Raw genomic sequence first — 27,853 nt, 5'->3', positions numbered from 1 at the left:
TTTGTAGGACCCTTTTTAAACCACTGTCTCTTAAACAGGCTGTTTTTGTTGCTGTGCCTTCAAGACTTGTTGTTGGCACAGCTAAACTGCTGTAGACTGATATATGTAAAAGTGTTTGTATTTTACGTCAAGCTCTTTACTTAAGTGAGGAAAATTCGGTTTTTGCAACATACTGGCCTTAATTTTGATGACTAACCCTATTGCTGGCCAGTCATGGGCAAAATCACAGCTGGGCAGTCAGCGCTATTCTCAAAGCACATTCAGTGCCCTGTGACCCGAACAGATGCAGCGGCTGGCTTGGTGTGTTTCAGAGGAAGCTCAAACTCATTTTTATGCTCTGGGATTAGTTGTTGCTGTGTGAAAGGGAAGATTCATTCAGTGAGTGAGAATTGGGGAAAAGATCAAAGAGGAAAAAGTGTGTCACCCTTCTCTCTTTTACTTTCTGTCTCTCTCTCCTCCCACAGATCCTGGAGACAGCATCTCATACTCAGGCTTCTCTGAAAACTTCAATGAGATTGAGTACTGAGCGAGGCACTGGAATATTGATGTGTGTTTGTATCTGTTTGTGTGCTGGGGGTGGGTTTGTGTTGAGCAGTGTGGAGAAAGATGTTTTACTATGCATGACTAAGCTAAGAGACGCTCTTTTCATTGTTCCTCTCCAGTAAGAGATAAATGGTGTCTAGCTGATAACATTAGCCAGATTTTTGTGAGGTCACGTAGACGGCTTTGGACCTGTCTCGTTTTATACATCTTGCTTAATGGTTATCAAGAATTCAGAAGCTTTTTGGTTTTAGTGAATTTTCTGTGTTGACGTTACCCAGCATTTTGCCTTTATCAGTGATTGTTAAAGGTGTTTTATTGCTGAGGTGAAAGTTTTGTTATTTTAAAAAAATCACGAACACCCAAAGAACAACTACAGTTATTTGATATGGACACTTTGTATTTATGCAGTACAAAAATGAATTATTTTCCATTTTTTGTTTGCTCACTGTTCAAGTCAGGTAATGAACTTTGATTTACAGAGTCAGTTTTCAAATTTTATACCTTTTTTGTTTGTTGATTATTTGTAAAGTTTTTTATAGAATTACAGCAATGTATAAATAAAGACCGAAGAAAACATAAGGATGTATTACATTTTCCTATGTCTTGTGTTTTAATTGTGTTGATCTTGTTAATTAGTTGGCCAACAAGTAGCACGCTGCCTTCCGAGAGCCTATTTGCGTGGGCACTTTGCATAGCCATGCCTCCCATGCTCCTATGGCAGTACGGCCAGTGGCAGGACGCCATAGTATTTCTGAGTAAAATGCAGTAATGAAGAGGGTCTCTGAGGTAGCTGAGCGTTTCTTCTCAACGATAGGTGGAGTTATGGGAGGGGAAGGTAAATAATGATATTGGTTAAAATTATTTTTCCCCACCCACTGGTGCATGGTGATGCAATCAAAACTCAACAGATGTTTTCAAGGCAAGTAAAAATAATCACACTTCAATAAAATGTCTTTTAAATGATAAATGATGAATCATGCTTAATTTGACCAGAGGAAAAAGGTCAAATTTGAGATCAGGTTGGTTCAAACATTGACTGTATGTAATATTATTATTATATTATTAAAACGTGACCAACTGAACCCATGGACTGTATTTAATAATAGACATGGACTATATATAATAATACTATCATATACAGTCCATGGGTTCAGCTGGTCAAATGGTAAGATGCTGCCACCCTATGGGGAGAGGATGTACTTGTCATGGAATGAGTTTTGGAAGTTGTTCCAATGTGTGTGGGCAAGTTAAGAAAAAAGATAAGATTATTACATATAGTAATTTGATTAATGTACGGTTTCTGTAGCTTTATCGCTAAAGTGCAGTTTGTACGCTGTAAAGCGCGACGGTCTCATAGGACACTACATCTCCCACAATGCAATGTGGAACATCTTTTGTCACGTGACGATTCTCAAACTTGTGCTTGTTGCACGAGAGAAGCCGCAGTTCAGCTGAGCTGCCGTAGCTGGAAGTAAGGTCCTAAAGTAAGTACCGTGTCACCTGTCTTTCATTTATTAGTTAGCCGTTTTCGCTAAAATATATATTTAATTTTTGTATTCTGAAGGTTTTATAAACGTGTTTCGAATTTATTAGGGTTTTTGGTTCCTTAAGTAAGCCAGCTTACTTGATGTTTAGGTAGCACAACAACTGGAATAGCGAGTTAGAGTTAGGTTAGCTTCACGTTGACGTAGCGTTACACTCTAAAGTTACAGACCACAAAACAGCCGTTTTTACCGGTTGATATTTATCTTTGAGATAGACACATCAGCGAGGTTTTAACAGTGGGTAACATGCCGAAGTAATGTCATGTAAAACCTGAGACTTCTTCATTAGCTTCACTGGTACATCATGACTGTGATGACTGTCTGTCAGCACAAAGGTCGCCGTCCAGGATATCACGATTTCTGTGTCTCCTGAATGATTACAGCACTGAGGATTAGCTCTACATCAGGGACGCTGGAGTGTTCGTGTAATCATTAACGAACAAAGCACAGAGTAAGAAGGACAAGGAAGCTTTAGTGGGAGGGTTTTTGATTGATTTGCCTTTTTTCTGTCTTTTGGGTTTTCTGTCTGTTCTAAAGTGAGTAAAGTGATTAAGTATGGAAGCCCATTCCTGCCACTTAAAATAAAACCTGCAGCATGTACTTATTATCTTTCCTTACTTTGAATTGCTGTGCCATTATTTTGTGATGCTGTCATTATTTTGAGATGTTATCTCATTATTTTGAGATGCTGTCTCATTATTTTGAGATGTTAACTCATTATTTTGATATGCTGTCTCATTTTCTTGAGAAACTAAGTCATTATTTTGAGATGTTATCTCATTATTGTCAGATGTTCTCATTTTCAGATGCTGTCTCATTATTTTGAGTTGCTAAGTCATATTTTAAGATACTATCTCATTATTTTGAGATGCAATGTCATTATTTTGAGATACTATCTTATTTTTATTATCTATGTTTTTACAAGGAGAATGTCTCTCACAGTAATGAGAAAGCATCTCAAAATAACCATATTGCAAAATAACGGCCTAGCAATTCACTTCAGAATAAAAAAAATGAATTAGGTGCTGAATATTTTTTTTATTTTAAGTGGTGGGAATGGGCTTCCATACTAAAGTGCAGAAAATATAGAGAAGCAGAAAACTGAAGTAGATAAGTGCTGGTGGTTCTGGTGGTTTCACTGATTTATCCCATGGTAGCTATTTACAAGCCACCACCTGGAGCTGTCCTGTTACTTAGGCTGGCTTGAATATATGTTTCACCCCTTAAATGGCCTGGGCAGGGTAGGGCAGCTTATACCAGTACTCAAGTCCAAGTACTGTTACTTCAGTGAAATAATAGTGTCTCAGGTAGAAGTAAGAAGAAAAGTAACTTTGCAAAAACAACCTGAGTAGAAGTACAAAAGCAACAGTTAAAAAAACTACTTAAGTACTGAGTAATTTATAAAACTGCAGTGGACCTTCTTACTACATCTAGCTTCTATCAGCATAGAAGGTGAAGGTTGTTAGGAGCAGTTCTGCTCTTTTTGATGCTCTTTTGGCAAAGTAAAATGGCAAAGCTCAAAAAGTTAGAGGTGTGAGCCACAAAGTGGTCGAGATGCTGTCACTAACATGACATAATGATTAAACTGAGTAAAAAGTTTTATCATTTGAAAGTACAAATTCATCCAAAATTTACTGAGTAAATGTAAGTAGTTACTACCCATCTTCAGTACTGATGTTGTGTAAGTAGAATGTGCATTTGTCCAGTGGTAAAGGTTACAACTACAGAGAAACCGTATGCACTGGTTATTGTCCTGTTAGTGATATTCATGGATTGTAGTGTCTGAAATCTTTGTTTATGTCAGATATGCTGTGGTATTAGTTTGCTTAAATGGTGTTTATCCAAGTGCAGTAGTGTCTTATTTGCTACTGCCACATAAAAAGACTGTCCTGTGAAACTTGCTGACTTCATGTTTGCTGTGCTGAGTTAGCATGAACATGGTGATAAGGGTGTCAGTAAGTGTGGCGCCTGCCATAACTCGCCAGTAATCTTTCCACAAATCCACACACACTTTTTTGTGGACAGTTTTAATGACCCCTTCCAGTGACAGATGCTTATAGTGGTGTCTCTATGTCTGTGTCTCTGAAATGTAGGCTGTCGAGTCTAACTTTTGTTCAGTGCACGTGTAACTGTTTTTGTCAGATGTCTAAAAATCAATAATGGGTTCTGCTTAATGCAAGATCACATCATGACCCTGTGTTGGAAATAGAAATGCTCAATACGTGACCCAAGGTCAATATAGCCAATATAACAAGCCTGCAAACAAATGGTCTAGATAGAGTGCCCTTTTTACCTATGTCAATTGTTGTTCTTCTTTTGTTCACATCCAGGCCAAAAATCTAATTTACACAGTTTACCCACAAGAACTCATTAAAATTGTGCAAACTGCATACATAAATCCAACCATGTGGAGTTCAGTTATCACAAACAGACACTGTATAACATTGTTATTTACGTACACTATGTAAAAATGTTTAATAAAGTACAATTTGAAGATTCAAATTGGCAGTTACTACTGATTTTCACTATGCAAGATACAATAACAGGATGTCATACGGTGTCAGAAACCACATAAGCAAGTCTATTTGAGGTTCCTTAACAACTCAGCGTGCTGTGATGCAATTGTGGGCCTGTTTGCATAGAGTGTGCAATGCAATTGGGTGAACAGAATCTTCTGTTACTTGTTAGCCTCATTAGAACACCAAGCATGTGTACATTTGCAGAAAATTATGTAACTTAGATTTTTGGCTGATTCATTGCCTTAAGTCTGCAACTTGTGCATCAGTTTTCATTTATAATAACGTCATTCTTCCAGGAAGCATTGATCAAATGATGGTTATTTTGTCAAACAGACTATTAATAGAAAGAATTATTGTTGATATGCTGACTTTAAAAAGCTCTTCTTGTCTCTTCCAGGAATCCCCAATACAGATCCCCAAATGTAAAACGGAAGCTTTTTTTGCAGTTTTGCTAAGTTAGCAATATCTCTTCCTCAGCTGCTGCTACAGTAATGTGCAGTACATGCCTGCAGACTTGCTGCTCTGGCAGATGAATACAGTTTTTTCCAGAGTGTTTCCAGAAGATTGTAGAGATGTACCAAATTGTCCCAGCCACCGTTGGGGATGTCGGCCTTAGTGCCATGCGCCAGTGCACACCTCCTAAGAAGAAAAGAGTGGATCGGCAGGGGCGGCGAATGATAATTGCAGGCTTGATTGGCGCAGCACTGGTCATCACAGCTGTGGCATCTTGGTGCTATTACTCGGCGTCTTTGAGCAAGGCGGACTTGCTGAAGACTGAACTGCTAGACCTCAGCAAAGACGGCTTTGTCATCCACAACCAAGCTGGAGCCGTCGTCTTTCGAATGTCTTTTAGGTACATATGGTTATTTGGCTTTCTGGAATGATGTGTTATGACTATAGATATAGTTAGAAGTTAGAAATAAAGGATACCCAATTAACAGTTCTCAGTGACTTGTTATTAGGATTATTGTAGCAAAAAAATGTATATTGCATCAAAAATTTCAGATGGAAAGAGAATAATAATTTAAAAATATAAAAATTGAAAAAAGTTTTTTTCTGAAGCAAATAAGGCTAAAAATAGTTTTATTTCTTGGTAGTGATGAGGAAGGAATCTTCAGGCCCATAAAAATGGTAGTATATAGCATATCCTGAATATCGCTGACTATATTTCTGGGCAGTGCCATGAAGCTAAAATAGATATGAATAAAATTTAAGAATTTAAAAATCCACCCCGGAAACTAAATTTAACTCCATAGTAAAGAAAAAAAAATTAAAAACTATATTACAAACACAAAAGTATCATGAACCTGATGTGTACTACTCCACTTGCCTTTTACATAGAAATTACACAATTTTTTCAGTTAACTACTGCTGAAAGAAACATTTGCATTGAAAGACCAAATTGGAGTCCCATCTATTTGTTATAGACTGTTATATATATGTCATTTTTATAATCAGCATTTGTTGTTTATTTCAGATCGGGCTCCCTTGACCTGGATTCGTGCTCAAAAGAGGGCAGAATTCTCAGCTGCAGCCGATCCGGTGCAGGAAACCTCAATTTTTTCATTGAGACAGTGAAACCCAAGGACACAGTGATGTGTTATCGTGTGCGCTGGGAAGAACTTGAAGCGTACCGTGCTGTTGAACATGCCATGTCCTACAATGGGTCACACTGGTATGGCGGGGCAGAGACCTGGTCCCAGCATTGGCCAATTGTTTTTGCGGGAAACCAAGAGCCCAAGCCATTCATCACAAGTGATATTTCTTCAAATCGTCAGGCATTTGGAGGCATCCTGGAGCGCTACTGGCTCTCCTCCAATGCGACCGCTATTAAAATCAATGACTCTGTCCCTTTCCATTTGGGCTGGGATGAGAACAGCAAGACTTTGCGATTCCAGGCAAGGTATGACAACAGCCCTTACAAGTCAGACCCTGGACAGCCTCTTCGTGCTGAGTTGAGTTACCGTGTTTGTGTTGGGTACGATGTTACTTCCATACATAAGTACATGGTCCGTCGTTATTTTAACAAGCCCAATAAGGTTCCTTCCGAGGCTGTTTTCAGACAGCCCATTTGGTCCACCTGGGCCTTGCACAAGACAGCAGTAAATCAGGAGAAGGTACTGACGTATGCATCGGAGATAAAAAAGCATGGCTTCAATTGGAGTCATCTAGAGCTAGATGATCGATATACCAGCGGCTATGGGGAGTTTGAATTTGATCCAGAGAAGTTCCCCAATGCATCTGATATGTTTCAGAAACTTAGGGATGATGGTTTCAAGGTTACCTTGTGGACACATCCTTTCGTGAACTACAACTCCACTAACTTTGGCATCGGAGTGGAGAGAGGGCTTTTTGTGCGAGAACCTAGCGGTGAGTTACCCGCCTTGATTCGCTGGTGGAACGGTATTGGCGGCATCCTGGATTTCACCAATCCAGAAACCCGTGACTGGTACGCCTTGCATCTTCGTATCCTAAAGAACAAGTATGGAATAGCTTCCTTTAAGTTTGATGCTGGGGAGACTAGCTACTTGCCACAACAGTTCAGCACCTTAATGCCCCTGCAAGATCCCAGCGTGTTCACCCGCCGCTACACCGAGATGGCCATACCCTTCAATGACCGTGCAGAGCTGCGTTCAGGGTACCAGTCCCAGAATATCTCCTGCTTTTTTCGGATCATTGACCGGGACTCGCTCTGGGGATACGACCTGGGACTCAAGTCCATCATCCCTACTGTGCTAACCATTAGCATTCTCGGCTACCAATTCATTCTCCCGGACATGATAGGCGGAAACGCTTACCCAAACCGCACTGAAGGGCACCAGGGACTACCTGACCGGGAACTTTACATTCGTTGGCTGGAACTGTCAGCATTCATGCCAGCTATGCAGTTCTCAATCCCTCCGTGGGTTTACGATGTTGAGGTCGTGGAGATCGCCAAGAAGTTCACAGCACTCCATGAGACCTTGGTGGCTCCTCGAGTTCTTGAACTTGCCAGCGAAGTGTTGGACACAGGAGATCCCATCATCCGCCCTCTTTGGTGGATTGCTACAGATGATGAGGCTTCCTACAAGATTGATTCACAGTTCCTCATAGGGGATGACCTTATGGTAGCACCGGTGCTTGAGCCAGGCAAGCAGGAGAGGGATATTTACCTCCCAGCTGGCAGATGGAGGAGCTACAAGGGTGAACATTTTGACAAAGGACCAATCCATCTTACTGACTATCCGGTAGACTTGGATGAGATAGCCTACTTTGTGTGGTCAGGATGATGTAAAGGGAATAACAGACCAGGATACTGTAGCTGTAATCGTTCCATTGAGCAATAAGCTGCCATGCACAATTGTTCTCACATCTATGTGCCTTGTGGATATGTATCTATGTATGTTGTGAATATGTAACCGACACTGTAAAACCTCGGTAGCCATCAACCTTTATGTTAATAGTGTATTTGGAAATTTTCTAATCGTAGAACGATCCTTATCATGTGACTTCAATAACCTTTTACCTCTTAATTTATAAGAAAGGACAAGATCTAAGGCATATATAGTACTCTGCAGAAGTCAAGAGACCAACCTTCATTCATTGAATTTCCAGCCAAAACAGTCATTAATACAAGTTTTCAATTTTCAGTGTCAGGAAAAAAAAAGCAGAAAAGATATATTTAACAGAAAAGTACACAGAAGCCTCAACAACTAAATATAAACTCAGTTTTTTCAGTATTTGGTGTGTCCACTGTTTGTCTTACAGATTTATGATTCTATTCTTTTCAGACGTCTTGCTTTCACATGTCCAATCTTTGCATTTTTAAATTTTTTTGTTTCTCACAATTCAAGTAATCCCACAATCAGTGATCTTAAGGTCTGGAGTCTGAGGTGGTCAGTCCATTTCTCTGAGATCACCAGCGACTTCTTTGTTTGATTTGAACATGTTCTTCCTTTCTGTCTGTTTTCTTTTATCAGTGACCCCTTCTTGACAGATACACATCCTTCCAGACTCATAGTGTTGAGTTGTCTTTTCACAGTGGAAAGATGGACAGAAACACCTGTGGATTTTTTCAGATCTGAAGCAAGAGTGTTGCTTGATTTTTCCCCTGTTCTTCAAAGATGAAAGCTTTGAGTATTGTTTATCTGATGGTGACCGTTTCGGTGGTCTACCAGGTCTAGGTCTGAGTCTTTCTTTATTTCTTTTAATACTTTTTTAAACTCCAGTTTTGGAAACTCTTGTTTTTCACTTATTTTCCTTTGATTTCTCTTTCCTTATGCAAGAGGATTATTGCATAACTAATCTTCTCAAAATATCTTCTGAAACTTTTCCTAATGGCTGTTTAAACTGGAAATTAAATAAATGAAGGGTGGTCTTTGACTTCTGCACAGTACTGTAGGTTATTATATTTCGGTCTAGAAATTTAAGTGGAAGCTGGGAGGTCAGCAGTTTATACTATACACTGTTAGGGCTTCACCTGCTTTTTGTTGGTACGTGTTGGCCTTTGTAAAAATTGGAAACATTAGTGAAGAATAGAGAGGGGGACTTCAGTGCCAAATATATTGCCAGCAATATTACTTTGTCCCAACACTGTGGGGTAAGTGAATGTTGTAGTCTAACACTGGGCCTTATAAATATGTTGCAATGTTAGCTTGTTCTGTTTAGGGTGTATTGAAATGAAAGCACAAAAGAAAATCTGTACATAGAAGTGTATTATATGATTTTTTAATGAGTGCTGCCTATGCCATTTAGTATTTCTCTGAAATGCTCTATTCTTTTCAAACTGAATCTGTGAAGTGCCACAAGCTACTGATAATGCCGTTTTAGTATATTATTAGTATGTTCTGACACTGCTGTAAACTACACACATGGTGTATATATACAGTGTATCATTCAGGGATTGTTGTCTAATATGGTAAAACAGTTCGTCTGGAGTTTCGTCTCTTAAGTCTACCTTTATCATGACTACTTTTGAGAGCTGTACTTTATTATACTTTGTGTGTTTTTTGGTTTGCTTGTGCTTGCCATAGCAATTTAAGGGGAACTGCAGGGTAGATACTGACCAAGGTGGTAATATTTGTTTTCCTGCCTTTATATGACAGAGTACGTCCAGAAAAGGAGCTGTTTCATGTTCATATGGGTTTTGTTGTTTTTGTTGTTGTTGTTGTTGTTGTTGTTTGGGATTTTTTTCCCCCAAACTTGACTTCTGTATGTTAGACTGCTAATGCTGTAATTTGAATCAAATAATAATTTTATTCAGATTTGGAGTACTTGAACAGCACAGGGATTATTAAATGAAATGATCAAACACATTCAAGTTTTGAATTTAAAGGGCCCATATCCTACGTCTTTCTTGTATTTTATGTTTTTCCCTAGAGGTCAGCTTATAGGATTTGTGTGCCTGTATGTACCAGAAACAGTCATAATTCATTTTACATTTTCCAGCCCCTCTTTTACCCTTAGAATTAAAAAGGCTGTTTTTGTTATTGTACCTTAAGACTGATACATGTAAATGACCTCTCTTCTGATTGGCTGCCCTGTATTTTGTCTCAAAAAGTAGCCCAGGCTGATGCACGTCTTATATAAGTGTGAACAGGCGGACCTGAACCTCTGTAGACTGAATAGGTGGATATATGTAAATGTGTTGACATCACAAAAACAATAAATTCAAAATGAGCTATTTTTACAGCCTAATTTCCATACATGGACAGTAAGGACTAGAGAGTGAAAGGTATCTTTTAAAACTTTAACAGTATGTATGTACTGCATCACACTCATTTATATGAAAAAGGGAGGAAAATTGAGTTTTTTGTGATATGGGCCCTTTAAAAAAGTAAGCTTCATGTTTAGTTTTTCTACATTTAATATGGTACGCTGCCTGTTGTAATGTAATGACAGCATTTCAACATTATTTGTTGTTGAAAATAAAAGTGAATTAAAATAGATTTTGCTATTTGTTGTTTTTGATTAACTCATATTGGTGATGAACATATGCCTGGGGAGTATAGGGTTTTTGCTTATTATTTTTTGGCTGGTTATTACAGGCTATTACAAGGGAGACTGATGCAGACTTCACCAGTAATTGAGTCAAAGAAAGACCGTGTCAATGAAGGTTAAAGATTATGAATTCCAATGTCACCTAAATTAAAAAGAGGGATGGCAGATTTTTTACCATAAGGCATCAGCACAGGTGTCTATGCCACCATAAACTGTCTTCTTTAACCAGTAACACATGGCACCAGACAGTGAATGCAGTGTTATCATACTGTTAAAGAAGATGAGGCATCATTTAAAAGGGTTATTACTTCACTGTGCTAAACAACAATGATGCAAAATGTGTGGCAAAAGTCTCAACCTTATTGTGGCAAACATCTGGCACAAGACTGAGACTTAACAGCAGCCTTTCAGACGAGCAGGGTCATAACATAATTTTAAAGTGGATAGTATCATTAAACTTTTTTTTAATGTAACTGAAAACGTAAACACGGGTTTTATTGCTCAGAAATCAGTCAGAAATTTGGTCTTTGACAGTTTATTTCAAACCTTTACATTTCTAAATGACTGTAAAAATTTATTGCAGAAATGTATTTACATTTTCACTGTTTAAAGGAGAATTTCACTAATATTTCCAAATGTTTAATTCAGTTGCTGAAATGTAAGCACTCATCAGTGGCGTGGTGTGAAATGGTTCATTGTAGAGACTCAGGTTTCTTTACAGTGGTGGTGGTAGGAACCAGGGGTCGCCATGTCTACAACACAGACATTGCCATTTTATTTACTTACCCAGAACCACCAGTGGCATCTTCTGAGTTTTTGTATGTAATGTTGATGATGGTAAAATGATAGAAAACCTGAAAAAAAAAAGTTTTATTTGGAGATTATGCTGCCTCACAACCCCCTGCATGTACCCCTCAACCATGCATAGATTAAAACATACGTTTTAGAACCGAATTTATTTCAGAACCACTGCATATGTTTTAGACATCAGGGTATTCAAAACTGATTCATGTTAAAACTTAACCTGTCAGGGAGCAGGGGGGTGGATGTCTGGTTCCTATCACCAACACAGTGAACAAGTCTGACTCAGTACGTTTATCTAGAACGGACTATTTCACACCAAACAACTCTGAATGGCTTTCTTTACATCATAACCAATTTATCATGCAGGTACTTTGAAAAATGTGTCGAGCTCCCCTTTAACTCTTTAACTGTTGATCGGGCTTTTATTTTGAAAAAAAAACAACAACAGTTTGAGCGGCGGCGGGTTTTGGTTACCAACGAGATGCAGCAGCACCACCAACACACACATCTCTCTAAAGTAAGTCCGCTCTCGATTAGCTTCATTACAGAGACTTATTACCGTTGTGAAATGCTGTCTTTTAACATTTTATCATGTTAAATAATGCGCTTCACAGTTGCTTTTAGTTACAGAAAACTAGGTTAGCTAGTAACTCGCTGTGTCACTTTTATTGTGTAAGTAACGTTAGCTGGCTAGCTTTTTAAAGCTTAGTGTCAACAGGTCCTCACTTGTAGTCAGTGTGCTTGCACTGTGTGAATGTCACCTCAATGAAACCCAACATTTAAGTTATGTCCGGCTTTATTTCTTGTCCGAAGAAAAACCTTTCAGCGCCATCCAGTGCTCATGAAAACTCAGAACAGCATCAATGTTATAGTGAGGACACGTACTGCAATACAGCCCTGCACTTTACTAACAAGTTAAATGTACTTCATACATTACTAGTACATTATTAGCATGTTCGCGCAACACTGCAGCAGTTCGTTAAATACGTGTAAACATGTCTGAAATCAAATAATTACGGTCTTAATTTAGCACTTTTACAACAACACAAAGAATAAAATGACTTAAAGCCTCGTTTTTGTAGTGTTGTTCTGAATGCATCTCTAAACTATGAGATTTCTTTGGTTAAAAAAAATAATTATGAGAGCTAAAATGTCCTGAATTATTTGGTAGCGTGTCTTATATATTCTGTGGTATAGGTTGTCACTCTCCTTCCACTGTCCATTAAAGGGGAATTGCACACTTTTTTATTTTTTATTTTTTTACACATTTCAGCATAATTGAACAGTCAACATATCAACAAAATCATTCAGAGTAGTTTGTTGTGAAATGTTCTAGAGAAGCTCACAGAGTCACAATTGTTCACAGTGGTGGTGATAGGAACCAGATGTCTGAGGAGTTTAATGCCTCTAAAAGCTCCCTCACAGAAAGTTACTACATGAAATGGTTATGAATACACTGCCTGATGTCTGAGACATTGTTTTACAGTAATTTTGTGATAAAGTTTTGGTCTAAAACATATTTTATATATCAGTTTATTCAAATCCATAATAGTCCCCAAAGAAAATCATTTTTTCAGATTGACCATTATTTTACCACCGTCAACGTTACATATAAAAACTCGGAAGACTCGTATAGGTTCACCGGTGATTTTCCATGGTAAATAAAAGGGCTATATTTGTATTGTAGACCCCTGGTTCCTATCGCCACCACTGTGAAGAAATCTGAGTCGATATGTTTCTCTGCAAATGAACTGTTTCACATCAAACCAATCTGACTGACTTTATATCTCAACCACTAAATTATACAGAAATTTTGAAAAATTGGCGGAATTCTCCTTTAAATAGTCAACCAGCCAAGACATGTTTGGTGTCAGAAATTTGCCCCTTTTTGGCTATTGTACCTAATGTATAATGGAAGTTTATAAAGTTTATAGTCACCTGTTTAGTATTGTGCATGTTATTAAGTAATTTCAAATAGACTTGCTTATGTGGTATTAACACTGTATGACATACTGTTATCTGTAAAAAAAATGGACTTGCAGATAAAATTCAGGCCTCAAAATGGCTGCTGCTACTGTTTATAGCAATGCAGTGTGTTTTTATCCTTTTTATAGATAACAATATGTCATACAGTGTCAGAAACCACATAAATAATAGGATGTAATGAAAGGCTGTTTGAGATTCTTAACTGATTTTGTACAATACTAGATTGGTGGCTTTAAGCTTCCGTTACATCTTACTACATTAGCCTTGTTGCGCCAGTGTAAAGCTAAAAAAGCCAACTTTGGCACCAAATAAGTCTTGGCTGATAGACCACATTTGGGGTAAAAGGGAAATTATATTAATTAGATTTTTGGCCAAACCATGTTACAAAAACACAACAACAACAACAACAACAACAAAAGAAAACATCTGCTTTTTAATGAGATGTACATTCTGGTAAACATTCAGTTTTTTTCTCAGGGAAAACAGCTTGCAGGCCTTTACTCTGCACTCTGTATGGACACAGTTAGAACTCTGTAGGCCCACAGTTCACTTGTGCTCTGTGCAGACTTTACCAGCTGTTACACACACACAACACATTTCTCACAGAGTTTTTCATATCCATTTAGCAGCAGCTGTGCCTGAGGCGTAATACTGCGGGTTCTGCTGGAAACCCTCCGCTCATTTATTCTGCTGCGGGCCAAAAGTGACTGTGCCTCAAGGGAAGCTGTGGCATGGCCCAGCCAGAATTATGACAAGCCAGACTAACACTGAATTAACTTTTCTGTGTTTGGGCTGCACATTTTTATACGGCCTTTCCAATTTCATAATATTTAGGTCTGCAGGTTTTGTTAATGAGCAATTCCACGTAGCACATGATACCCCTGTCTTCACTGAGGCCACAATAAGAGCTGCAGGGGCACTCCTGCCAAAATTGAGAATTTAACCACTGATGCATCTGTTGTAAACATGCCCACTCACCTCCTACAGTGTGTGACAGTAGTCTCCAGAGTGAGATTTTCTGTTTTAAAGAACTTTCTTTTGATGTATCTTGAAGGTGGGAGGGAGGAACTTTTGAAAAACTGAAAGTGTTTTGGGGCAAAGACATGTTTCACTAGCTGCCAAGTGTAGATAGGATCCAAAATAGCTAAGGATACTGCTAGGAAGACTAATATCTTGTCTGTATTAGCGTCTACATCAGTGATACATCAGTGGATTTCGTTGTCACTGTAGGGGAGACTCCCAGTGAATGTATGATGTGTTTGTGTAATGCATATTGTAGTGAGAGAACACTGATGGATGAACATGATACAAAATTGTAAATTCTGTGAAACTGATAAGGCTGAGGGTTGCATAATATGTAACAAAACATAATATGACTACATATTAAATGCTAGCTTTTATGCCTGAATGCCACTTTAATCTCTGCAGTCTTTTTGGGGTGCCATGGTCACTGTAGTGTGGTACTGTTAGAGTTTGTGGCTGTGCAGTTTAATTTTATCTCTTGAGAACGAGCAGACATATTGCTGGTATTCTATAGCTGCAAGCCTAGTAATATTCTGTTTGATATTCTCTGGCCTTATAGCTGATTTCTCCCATAAAAGGCAGCATTTTGAATTCTATTTAATTTTACTCCTATCGACAGTGGACTCAGGCCTAAGTTAATCAGCCTGATCTATTCAAACTTAGACGTTTTTACTAATTTGTCATTTTTTATTAATTTTTGTATCAGAACCCTGTTCAGCATTATGAAATAACTTTTATTATTATTGTAACTGGCTATTTAGAAATACTACATTTGGGCCTGTTGCCACTCCGTGCCTTAAATACGTTTAGGATGTTGTTTCATTAGGACTCTGTTGCAGGAATTGCTCTAAAGCCTGCCAGCAGGTCCAAGAAAAACCTGCTGTCAGTTCTATACTGATGACCTTAGTGAAGGGTGTGGGCAGTTTGTGTGCGTGTGAGGATGTGGAAACCCTGAGTAATTCTCCCTGAGCTGTGAGGGCTCTCACATTCAAATCTCAGAGAAGTTCCAGACGCCCCCTCTTAGCACGACTCACTGGAACAAAGGCAGTGCAAAGCTTTTCTCTGTTCACTAGGTGATAACTAGGTGGGCAGTATGAAGTAAAATTCTCAATATGACAATGTTCTGAAGCAAACCAAAACAGATGCATTTGGAGAACCATAAACTAAAGCATTTTGTCCAGTAGAGTGCAACAAAAGATTGAAAACGAAAGTCCATTCCACATTGCAAAGTAGTAATCTTTATGATATTAAATATTTAATACTGTAAATATTTGTGTAAATTAGCAATGACACGATACAACTTCTTCTTTTCTGATTCTGATCCTGATATTAATATTGAAACCTTGAGTATCGGTTGAAGCATTTTACTTAAGATGAGCATCTAAAAATGTGAGTCTGTGCTATTTTAGGATAGATTTGTTACACGACAGGATCTGATTCTTCCTTTTGTTCCTCTCTGATATCCGATCCAGCATTTTCTGCTGATATCAGCCTTATACCAATACCTGAGGATTCATTTATAAAACAATCACATGCATAACTTTTATCTTAATATGGCGATTTGTTAAAATTGACGTTTAAGTAGTGAAAGTTGTAAAAAGTGAGTTTGACGTGAAAATGTGCGACAAGGTAGGCCAATTTATCACAACACCTGTCAACTTGACGAACATGTACCAGCTTAGATCAGCATGGAGTTACTGCTAGTCTAAATTGTTTTTCAGCAGGAATATCAGGCTATAAGGACATAAAGTGACATTGATGTGAAGCACCAGCATGTAGTACCTGAAAAGTCCCAGAAAGCATGCATGCACTTGTGTATCCGTAATGCTAAGTAGACTCAGCCATTTCAGCTAACTAGATTGTTTTCACTCTAGTTACTACAGTGCCAGTAGCTCCCCTTGTCTTGTTAAATATGAGTGAGTGAGCATGAGTGAATGAGTTACAAGCCTTGTCTATGAGGTGCTTTGCCTCTAAAAACATCATGTCATACCCAGGTAACGTTAATACAGCCACTCTCCCCCTACACTTTTGCAGTGTCACCTTTTTTTTTTCTTTGGAAGACTAAAGCAAGATAAGTCAGTGAAGGGTATTACAATTGCAAACAACCTTTAAAAAGAAGAAATTGCCCACATTAATTTGTTTGGCTAAAGTTTTGACTGTAGAACGACATTCAGGTAAAGAAGCTAAGTGCATCCTCAGTTGCTCGTTTAGCCCTGTCGGAGTTAAGGCCTGTACGTTATGAACGGCAATAAATTTAGTATACAACAGTATTTGTCGAGTCCTCAGTCCTGAACAAAATTTATGTTTGTCTCTCAAAGTTATTTTACTAAACTGATTGTGAAAACGAAGTAAAGATTTGAAAGGTTTTACATACTGAACGTCTGTATTATCACTTCTATCTAGGTAAGGAAAAAACTACAGAACATTACAGCACAACTGTAAGAAATCTCCATTTTTGTTGATTTTTATTTTTCTACATCATTTTACCACACCAGCTGTCCTTTATGTTGTGTGAAAATCTTATGATGAATGGACCAATAGAAATGCTCCAAAATCACTTGGAATAAAATCTCTTTACATTAACTTACATTGAAAGGTAAGAGGGTTTTTGCCTTCTTTTGTAAAGTTACTATTTTGGAGATACTTCTTTTTCTTTGGACAGCGACAAAACATTATTGTCTTTAAGAATAGTATTGAAAACAAGTATTCAAAGCTTGTAAATTGCTGTTCAGGCCAGCCCTACAGAAAAATTATGACTGTTATCGTGCTGTTGCACAGCTTACAAACAGCCCCAGAGCTGGAGGCAGGAGGAGAACTGGAGTGAGTTGTTGATTGGTGCTGATCACTTGCGAACATAGGCTGTCAAGCAATGCAGTTGCACTAGATGTCATAATTAACAGAATATCTGTTCTCCATGATGCACATTGTTACAGTTTTGCATTGTGATGTCATAATGTCACAATGCATTGTTACACCGCTGTGATTTAGTGTTGTTAGGATTTAACACAGACTCCACAATATGGCAAAATTAATGTTCCCGGGACACTGTATGGCCTGAGTGCTGTTGTAGCTGACTGTTAGAATTAGCCCGTGGCTGCCCTTGTTCACAGAGGCACCTGCTTCACAGCTGACCTGTCGCTTAATGCTGGCAAGGATTGCTGCAAGCTGTAAGAAGAGAGGCCCAGAAGGTCACAGTTCACAGTATCTACCACCAGGTGGTGCCGCTGACCCATAACAGCAACAAGGGATATTATGCCATCGTGTGATCGCCCAGCCCTCTCAAATGATCGTTGTTTTTCAGTGGTGGTCAACAGACTCTGTCCGTGCTACTGTTTACAGTCCTGCTGACTGTTACGTGGTACTGTATGTTAAGTCTGCAATAAAAATGATCAAAGTTTATTTTTAGCAGTTTGCTTAGCTTTATCGTTTGAACAGTGGCATGAACGGATGTTTTTTGATTCAACAAATCTCTTAAAAATTAGGCTATTTAAAAAAGCTAAGTAAAGTAAGTGCTGAAAAGGGGTCTAGGTGGGGATACCACAGTAGAACCACTTTTGGTTCCCTAAAGAACCCTTCAGTAAATAGCTCTCTTGGTTTTATAGATTCTTTACATTGTGTAGAGGTTCTTTAAGCTCTAAAAGCTTCTTTACACATCTCATTTACCAGAATTAGAGAGCTGCTTCTTAGAACTGTATGTCCAAGTCAGGAACCTTTACATTTAAGGTTCTATCTGTGCACTAGTGGTGGTTTATCTCTGTTCTTATTCCAATCTGGTTTGATGTTAGGAGTCAAACGGAATTGCTCCCACTTGTTTTTCCCCACTTATCCACACTTCACTTATCCACACCCGCCCCCAACCAAGGCAGCATCTTTTGAAAGGTTTGCTCACATCTGGGCAGTCGCTAAAGCTAAAGTAATCTTACAGTCCATTTCACTTCAGAGCAGCTCCCCAACAGATTTTCATAGCTTCTCTCAGCTTGTGCTGGGAAAAGTGAACGTCCTCCTTTTTAATAGGGCCCCCTGCACTTTTGCTTTTGCAGTTCAGCTGCCCTCTTATCCCCCCATCCCGACGCCAAACAACTGCCAAAAAGTGAATTCACAAAGTGAATGCTCACTGCTGATCTCTCTCTCTCTCTCTCTCTCTCTCTCTCTCTCTCTCTCTCAGACCCCCCCCACCCCCCCCACCCCCGAAACCTATCTCGCCTCTCCGAGTGGAAACAAAAAAAGGGACACAAAACAAGCGGTTGGACCAACCCGCGGTTCGGGCAGCAAATATTTCAGCTGGGCCGTGCCAAGTGTACGGTTCACTGTCCGGTCACCTGAATCTGTCAGTTTAGCACGTCTAAGGCAGCAATCAGCGCTCCGCTCCCGCACAGAGGCCGCCGCTCGAGGCCCCAAACATTGCCTGGCTCATTATTCCCCCCAGGAAGGTCATGGCCTTGACTGGCCGACCGGAACCTGCTCACTAATTAAGCGCGCTGCTTTGGCACTAGACGTGTCATGTCTGTAGGACTTCCTACTGGGATTAACGCTGTCCATGTTCACTTTTCATAAGGCTTCAGGACAGGGGGGTCAGATCCAGCGCAGCAAAATCCTGAGGACATGCTATTATTGTGTAGGGGCTACGCTACGGGTGGGCAATATAGTAAAAAAATAATTGTAATATTACGATCACAAAATTCATTTTCTCAATACACAATATTTCTATTTTTCTGAAGTTTGCGAAAAAGTGCAAAATGCACCACTGTAACAAAAGAAGGATATGAAAAAGTGATGGGTACAATGTTTTTGAATTTTTGCAAAACAAACCATTTTAGAAGGAAGAGAAGGAAAAATCAGACTTGGGGGAAAATAAACTTATAAAATACATTGATGTCAAAGTGTTTGAACAATAAACAGCACAGTTTTTTGAAGGCAGCTCATGGCTCTGTATCTCCCTGTTGCACAGGGACATAACTGTCAGTCAGCTGTACTAGGAAGCTGTTGTTCAGTATGTATAGCAGGAAAGTTGGATGGTGCTGCCATCAAAAATAACAAGCTAAACTAAAAACTGCTTATGTCATAAAGTACTGCAGCTACTAATCCCTCCTCCATTACAACGGTCAACAACTGAAGGCCCGCTTTACCTGTGATCTGATTAATCAGCACCAATTTTAGTAGATTTTTTTTTATTTAGTTCAAGGTGCCCAGTATGCAATAAAGGAAAGCAAAACATAAAAAAAAAAATAAAGGAAAGCAAAAAAAGTTTCTCCCATTGAAAACATTAGAAAAAAGGCTCAAAAACATGTACAAGTCAAAAGCGTTCTTTGGAGGAACCACATTTGGTTCTCTAAGAAAGTGAATGGTTTTACTTTTTAGCCAAAAGAATAGTTTTACCTTTGTGTCTGTCGACTAATCGTGGTTTATCTGTCTTCTTCTTTTATAGGGATGTATTATGCAGTTACTGCTCACTGGTTGTTGTTGTTGTTTCCAGGCTCTGTATAATTGGTCTGAATCATTCTTGTTTACGATACTTGCAGTTGTTCAGTGTTCTGACAATGTCCGTGACATAGTCAACAAGCATATTTTGATGGATTTTTTCACGATAATGATAGCCTGTCATTATATTGCAAACATCATTTTGCCTACCTCTCGGTTAAGCTAAGTACAACATTTCATGCATGCCAGGCTAAATTGGGCTAAATGAAAGGCTCATTGCTGTTTTGTGTTTGTAAGCTGTAACTAAGGATGGCGTCTTTTCAAGTGTATTAGGCTTTAGTAGTCATGTAGTTCTGTACTTTATGCAGTATGCAGTGATTGGGGGGGAGGAAATGTGCTCTTCTGGCTTCGGCCTGCGGTGGCTAATGAGAGCTGTCCCATATACGCATGCCCAGTGAGTCCCATGGCATCTTCTAATGTATCCGTTTATTGATCGCATCTCTATTTCTCTCTGTCTTTCTGTCTCTCTCTCCCTTTGTCAGATGCTTTCCTCCTTCTGTATCTCTGTGTCAAAGTCGTGCTTCACAAGAACACAGCCCTAATTGTGTACAAGTTATCCAAGGTTTGTGCGCAGCGTCCAAAGCGAGGCAAACGATACATCCTAGAAGTATTAGATCATTGACCTAAGCTGCGTTACAAATCGTTTGCTGATTGCTCAGGGGATGTCCACTACAGTCTAAAGCCATAAGAAGGATGTAGAGGACACTGCACTGTGGATGCCATATGTGGACCAGCTATTGTTCATTGCACAGAGATTACAGAGCCCACCCTGCATCTCCTCTACAGGCCACTGGTGTTATCCTCTCTGCATTCTTCTCCAGCAGTGCTGTGAGATGCAGAACTTCAGCCCAGCTGCTGTGGCTAGATAAGAGCCGGTCATTGGGAATGGCTGATTAAAGGATTTAGAGAATGCTACGCGCTTCCCAAAATCTGCATGGTCAGGGATTACAGCATTGCCTTTAATTTCCTGCCAGGGGTGAGCAGACCTCCAGCGATGGCCAAATTGTTGTGTAATCTTATCAAAGAAACAAGCAGAGCTTACCATACAACTGAGATGTTTAGGGTTTAAAGCTTAGACTCAGCCAGCAGCCGTGTATATCAGGGCGAGAATGGTGTTTCTTGGATCAGTTTTTGCATTGTATACTGTAATGAATACAGTATGTGGCCAGAGACTGAACAGCCCTAGATCTTTGATGCTTAGGGCCAGTTTCTCAGAGCCAGATTAATGGTGCATCTTCATAAACTTACCAAAGGGAAATCCCTTAAATGTCTGACAACTATAAGTACAAGTGGTAAACTCCAGCAAGATCTTACCTCAGTGGTGTATCACTAACCAGAACATTCTCTGACACCGCTTGAACACTAGACCAGATCCTGGAGATCTGCCTTCCTTCAGGTTTCATCTCCAGTCCAAATCTAACACACCTCATTCAGCTAATTGAGGACTTCTGAAAGCAGATGGAGGAGTTGTTGATTAGGGTTGGAGCTAAAGGTCTGCTGGAGGGTAGATCTCAACAATGCAGGATTGGTGACAACTGCATTACACCAAGCTGATGTTGCTCCATATGTATTGTTGATGCGATAAATTTACCAGTTGGTAAATGACCGCTGAAGTGCAAACAGTTCGGTGCCATTTTCCAACTTCATGACCATTTATATACATCGTAAGCCTAAGCTTTTATTGTATGCAGCGCAAGTTGCAACGTTAACACTGAAAAAACATTTTCTTTTCTGCAAAGTGTAGGACATTTAATGGTCACTGGCACTGGAGTGTAGTCGAAGACTTGGCTCAAAACATGTCTATGAAAATCATTCTTCATATTGTTTACGAGCTGCTGATGACCACCCAACAACTGGTCAGTGACATTTTCTGACTTCATAAGCTGACGAGGAACATCCGGCACCATAAGCCGAAAGATACGCTAAATAGGATTTGTAATGGTGTGATACCATTGGCATTGCAGTTTAGTACTAGGCTTAATTCAATTCCACAAAATTGACCCTTCATATTGTTCATATGATACATTTGGCAGCTGCTGATGACCACCCAAAAGCAAACATCTGGTTGAGGACGTGATGGTCTTCTGACTCTGAATTAACAAGGACCATTCAAATGCACCATAAGTCTAAGCATGCATTAACTGGGTTTTTAATGATATTGGCATTACTGGTAGTGCAGTTTAGACTAAGCTTAATTCAAGTCCATAAAACAGTCCCTTAAAGTACACGATATGGGCTCAGGTCTGGTTAGTTGCCATAAAACCACTGCTGGATGATGTTCAAAAACAGGAGTGCTTTCACTTTAGCCTCTTCGCCCTGTTCTTACTTTATAAATGACCATGCCCTTACACATATAACAGCAAGTGGGGAGACAATGACAGGCCATAAATTTTATTAACTTAATAAAAAAGCAGCAGGCCCTGGAATGTAGTGTGTGTTTTCTTGCCTAGATGGCACTCTTCCCTCATACTGTTCACTAATTGGGCTTTGTCTGTCTTCTGCTTTGATCCAGACCAGGAGAAAGCCAGGCACAGTTTGTTAAATGAATCATGGAGAGCTGAACTTCCTTTCAGTAGTCAGTTAAAAACTGTAAAAGTTTCAAAACATAATATTTATATCCCAGTGCATTTAGTCCATATTTGGAGATCTGTTTTTTTGTGATCTCCAAACGAATGCATTCACACATATCCGCTTATTCGGCCTACAGCAGTTTAGCCCCACCCATTCACACTGAAGTAGAGAGCGTCCCTGTCTTCAAGAGTAACAAAACCAGTCTGTTTTAGTGTAAGGGTTAAAAATAGGTTAGAACATGGTGTTCGTAACATAAATCCATGCAAACATCATAATACAAGACAAATATAGGATACAGGCTCTATACTTGGGCCCTATTGCTCACTAGAAAGGCGGCCCAGCTGTTTTTCCACGAAATCTGGAAGGGTAGACCACATGTGTGACACCTCACATGGAAGTCCATTATGATGTGATAGAACTTCTAGTTTTCAATCCTTATGTCTTGAACCCTATTGCTGTAATTTGATTCCAGAGTAGACAACAGGAAGGGTTTCACACTTTTTGCCTTTGAGTTTTCATGTTGCCTTTCAGCTTGTGAACAACTATCCAGTTCCTCTGACCTTTTTTTTCGTAAGGGCGACACATATAGCACAATGAATGTGTCACAGAAGGGAGAACATATAAGCTTCCTTACACTCTGAGAGCCTTTGAATTCACAACAGGTCAAAGCTTTCAGAAAGGGTTTAGAATATCTTAGCATGTTAGGTGTTATAGCTTCTAAGGAAGATGTGTTTCCCTTTCTGTTTTCCTGCTTCTGCATGCTAATGCTAATAGTTTTTGGCAGTTTAGCAGTGAAATCTTGGCACTCTCAGAGCTAGGCACATCATTTTTCATTCCATGATAGTATAGACAGCAATAAAGCAATAGTTTGTATCTGAAGTTTTTGCTTATTTAGTGTTACATGAGCTAAATGTAGCTAAGAAGTAATGAAAACTTACATTGCGTCAGTTAGCACTGTGCAAACTTCATGGCTAAATGGTCATACACTTTCCTCAAACCACACTGATGTGTTAAGTCGTCTGAATTAGAATATCTTCTATGATTTGACATATTATAGTGAAAATGATAAAAAAAAAAATAGGTAAAAGTGCAGACAAAAAGCAGGCTACAAGATGGCTGCTACTACTGTTTTAGCTATGCAACACACCTTTGTCTCCCACCTCTTTTTCAGCATGATTTTGTGTCGTGCCTGTATAACCAAGTTATTTCTACAGACAGTGTTTGAAGTTGTCCTCCCTCCAAAAGGAAGAGTGAATGCTGTGAATTCTGATAGTAAAGTCACGGGGAATTCAAGACTAAACCCTGAAAACGAGCGCCTGCTCTTGCATCAGCGCTTAGCTTCAGCGCTCCCTCAGTCTCCCCCTCCCAATTGTCTCCATCGTATGCAAATAGGACAGCATGCTGTAGTTTTTAGCTGCTCTGTCCCTGTCCCCCGGCGGTCAGGTGTGGAGAGCACAGAGGCAGGAAACCAGTTGTTGACCCCTAACTCATCTCAGGCAGCCGCTGCCGAAGGCCCTCCGCAGCCTCGCTTGCCAGCACAAACTCCGCCAGCACCATGGCCCTGCACAGATGAATGGAATACTTTGGCAAAAGCTAAATTTACACAATTTTCTCCATGTTTTATAGCAGTGGCTCCTTACAAATGTGGGAGATCAGCCAAAACCTGTGTCTAAACTATGTTAATTCAGTTTTGCACTGGAGCTACAAGGTTAATGTAGCTTACAAGTAAGGAAAGCTTAAAGCCACAAATTAGCCTTACACAAACTGCATGCCTAAATCATACTGTCATCTATAAAAATGAACAAAAGCATGTTGCATAGCTAAATATGTCCATTTTTAAAGATAGCAGTTTGCTGTACAGTGTCAAAAACATAAGTAAGTCTGTTTCAAATTAGTGAACAACTCAACACAGTTAGTTTCGAAATAACTGTGATGGTTTAGACATCTGGCTGATATGACGGTAAAGGGTGGCTGTAAGTTTCCATTATTTGTTAGCTACATTAGCCTCATAGCTTCAATGTGAAGCTATAGAAAAAAACTTCACACACAAAACACGTCTTGTCTGATGGACTAAATTTGGGGGAAACTTTAAATTTTTGCCAAACTGTTTCTTTAAGCCGGACCGTCCTGTTCCCACACCTCACACCCTGACTCGGCCAGATGTGAGAGCGAGAAGTATTCGTCACACTCTTTACACACACTCTCTGTCTTTTCCTTCCATTTCTTCTTCTTCTTGTTTTTCTGTTCAGTGGGAATTTGGCAGAAAAGGGGAGTGAAAAACGTGTTGGGCTCACACATTTGCTCTCTCTCTCTTTTTTCTTTTGTCCGCATGTGCCTTGAATGAGGTTCAGCTGTGAAAGGACCTGATCGCTTCTTAATCTGATGGAGAGGGGTGGTGGAGGTGGTGGGGGTGTTGAGGGTGGAGAGGAGTGGAACTTGAAGTCAAAGAGGCTGAAGTCATCACAGGATGTTCGGTCCATAAATTATCATTAATATCTCTAGCAGTCTGTCTGTGTCTGTGTCTCTCTCTCTCTGTCTCTCTACCTCGCTCTCTCTCCCTCTCTCTCTCTTTCTCTCCCTTTTCTCTCTCTCTCTCTCTCTCTCTCTCTCTCTCACTCTCTCTCTCTCTCTCTCTATTCTTCTCACGCCCCTTTATCTATGTCTCTCTTTCTCTCTCTGTCCATCTCTCTGTCTCTCTTTATGTCTTTCTGTATCTCTCCCTCTCTGTCTCTAACCTTTCTGTTTGTTTCTGTCTTTGTATCTCTCTATCTCTTGTCTTTTTCCCCCTCTTTGTCTGTGTCTATCTCTATCTCTTGCCTTCCTGTCTGTCTATCTCTGGCTCTTTCTCCCTTTCTCTCTCTGTCTATCTCTGCCTCTCTTTTCCTCTTTTTTTCTAACTCTCACTCTGTCTCTCTCTCTCTTTTCTTTCTCTGTCTGTCTTTTTCTCTCTCTCTGTTTCTGTCTTTCTCTTTCTCTGTCTTCCTATCTGTCCTATTGCAAATAATAGCAATAGTACCAACATTATTGTTTATACTTTAACAAAACTATAATCATTATAATCATGATAATTATACCAATTAGGAAACTAATAATATGAAAATAATTTGTATTTTTCTTTTTCTTCTCTGTCTGTCTCTTTTTTTCTCTTATCTCTCTCTCTCAGTCTGTTTCTGTCTCTCTCTCTCTCTCTCTCTCTCTCTCTCTCTCTCTCTCTCTCTCTCTCTCTCTCACTAAAATAAACATGACATTGTCAGTTGCACTACAGCTACAGATTTGACCCTCTTTGTGCTTATTGACTGGTCGAGGCAGTTGCAGTAGCGGTCAGTTCCAGATGGCTCTTGCTTTGATGTTGTGTATTCAGAATCAATATCGAGTGTGAAACAGAAGTGTGAAGTTTTTCAGCCTTTCATTTTGTGTTCAGTGCTCAGTTCAAACAGAAGGCCTGTGGCTGGCAGCCTGTGGTTTGATAAGCTCACTCTCGCTCAAAGCACATGCCCTCAGAGTTTATTAATATGAAAAAGGTTGACCTGGATTAAACGCAGGGCAGTATTCTGAAAAAAGCGAAAGGCTTCACTTCATTATTTTTGTGTTTTTAGACATCACCTCAAATCACAGGTCTGTTAATTGCACTGAAAGCAGGTGTTGATTAGGGCTGCACAGTTTGTTAATCATTATCACAGTGTTGGTATCTGCAATGCTGATATCTCAGAAGGCTGCAATATGCAAAACAGCCCTCTATTCAGTCACTGCATTTTTCATTGTGTGCTGAGAGCATCCTGACCAATGAAGACTAGAGCCCAACTGATATGAAAATTCTGTAGCTGATATCAAAGTTTTTCACACTAATCCAGTACCACACTTCCCCCACATGTCACTGAATATGAATGTCTCTCCACTTTGAATGTCTGAATGTTGTCTTCTGCACGTTGTCTCATCTGTGCACTGATGTTTTTTCACTGTGTGTAAATATGTACGATATGTGTAATTTGTGTTTTTTCATGTACTGTGTTCCTTTGCTACTGTAGCAACCACACCCTTGGGATCGGTAAAATCCATCCATTTATCCATCCATCTATCCATCCATCCATCCATCCATCCATTCATATATACTGTTTTTAATGAAATCCAGTAAACAATAATACTGGCTAATATAATTTTATCTGGTCAAAAATTACTTTTCCTAAACTGTGAAGTGTCAAATATGATTATCAACTGTCGCATATCTTAAAAAAGGTCACACTTTAATTAGATGGTCCACTATTGATGGTCTACAGATACATTATTAACACACTTTCTAGTGATAGTTAATTATCAACTACATTACGGTTAAGATTAGGTTTAGGATTGGGTGTAGGTTTTGCCTTGAGGTTAGGGTTAGGGTTAGGTTTAGGGATAGATTTAAAACAGTCTTTCACACACAACTTCGAGGTCAGTTGCATTTAATAGTATTCAGTTGAAAGTTAAAAACAGACTGAGCATCTACATATAAATCCAAAATATATCAATAGGGATGTAAAGTAATATCAGAATCATATCAATATTGACAGATAATCAAATTAAACAGCATTGGACAGATAGTTGACATTTTAAACTGATGTTTGATGTATTTATTGTACTCTGGAAGAGCAGTGCTGGACTACTGTACTAAAATGTCTGCATTTTATTAATTTTACTGCATTTGTAACCTTTAAATTATCTGCTGTATTATATGTTTTATGTGTAATATTATGTTGAGTATTATGTGTGTGATCTGTGTATGTTTTATGTGAGCTGTACCTGGGAGGACTATGGGAGGACATTGTGAACAGTTATTCCTGGCTGTCTATGTATAGGTTAAGAACAGCTGTTGCTTCTGTACCTAATTTGGCAATGGTCCAGGCAACAATGTGCCCGTGCCAGCCTATATAAACACGGCCATTTTCTATGTCGAGCGGGTCAGCTTGCCTTCTGTGAACCCTGCGCACAATGAAGAAATAAAGATCAATGCCACAGACACAAGGCTGGCCTCCTGGTTCTGGTTTTAAAAAAAAGAAAGAGGGGTCTAAAATTCTACACCTTATACAGATAAAAGTTATATATCTCTGTAATCAAGGTTGATTTAGTTCCAATCAGCATTGCCATTGGTAGATATGTACATGAAAAATATTGTATATCAGCATTGGCCCACAATTCCCTGTAAATAATGACAACTAACATAGATCTAGTATAAGCCAGGCAACCAGTGTAAGTACAATTTATCAGTCTGCTAATTATTGTTGCTTTATTTTCACTGATACTGATAAGTCAATATCACAAATGTTATCAATCAAGCGATATGTTGGTCGAGCCCCAATCAAGACATTCACTTGAGTCACATGGCAAGTGTAATACACCGATCAGGCATAACATTATGACCACATCCTTTGT

The 27,853-nt window shown here is 39.3% G+C and overlaps 2 protein-coding genes and 1 pseudogene across 2 annotated transcripts in view; all 3 read left to right on the top strand.

Moving 5' to 3' along the window:
• The window catches only part of mamdc2a (MAM domain containing 2a), a 36,159-nt gene extending 35,025 nt beyond the window's left edge, over nt 1-1,134 (top strand). The window contains exon 14 of the mRNA XM_036598983.1: nt 465-1,134. Within this exon, the coding sequence (XP_036454876.1) occupies nt 465-526 (62 nt within the window). The 3' untranslated portion in view covers nt 527-1,134. The remainder of the gene's footprint in view (nt 1-464) is intronic.
• An 815-nt stretch (nt 1,135-1,949) lies between these two features.
• On the top strand, nt 1,950-10,531 carry si:ch211-117c19.1 (myogenesis-regulating glycosidase). The gene is made up of 3 exons (XM_036598629.1): nt 1,950-2,027; nt 5,004-5,459; nt 6,084-10,531. Exons 2-3 carry the CDS (start codon nt 5,179-5,181, stop codon nt 7,873-7,875), a joined length of 2,073 nt encoding a protein of 690 aa, XP_036454522.1. The 5' UTR covers nt 1,950-2,027; nt 5,004-5,178; the 3' UTR covers nt 7,876-10,531.
• A 1,323-nt stretch (nt 10,532-11,854) lies between these two features.
• LOC118827671 overlaps nt 11,855-27,853 on the top strand; it is an 88,438-nt pseudogene continuing 72,439 nt past the window's right edge.

This window comes from Colossoma macropomum, unplaced genomic scaffold (assembly GCF_904425465.1).
Source record: "Colossoma macropomum unplaced genomic scaffold, Colossoma_macropomum, whole genome shotgun sequence".
Lineage (NCBI taxonomy): Eukaryota > Metazoa > Chordata > Actinopteri > Characiformes > Serrasalmidae > Colossoma > Colossoma macropomum.
This window is presented reverse-complemented; position numbering and strand designations above follow the sequence as displayed.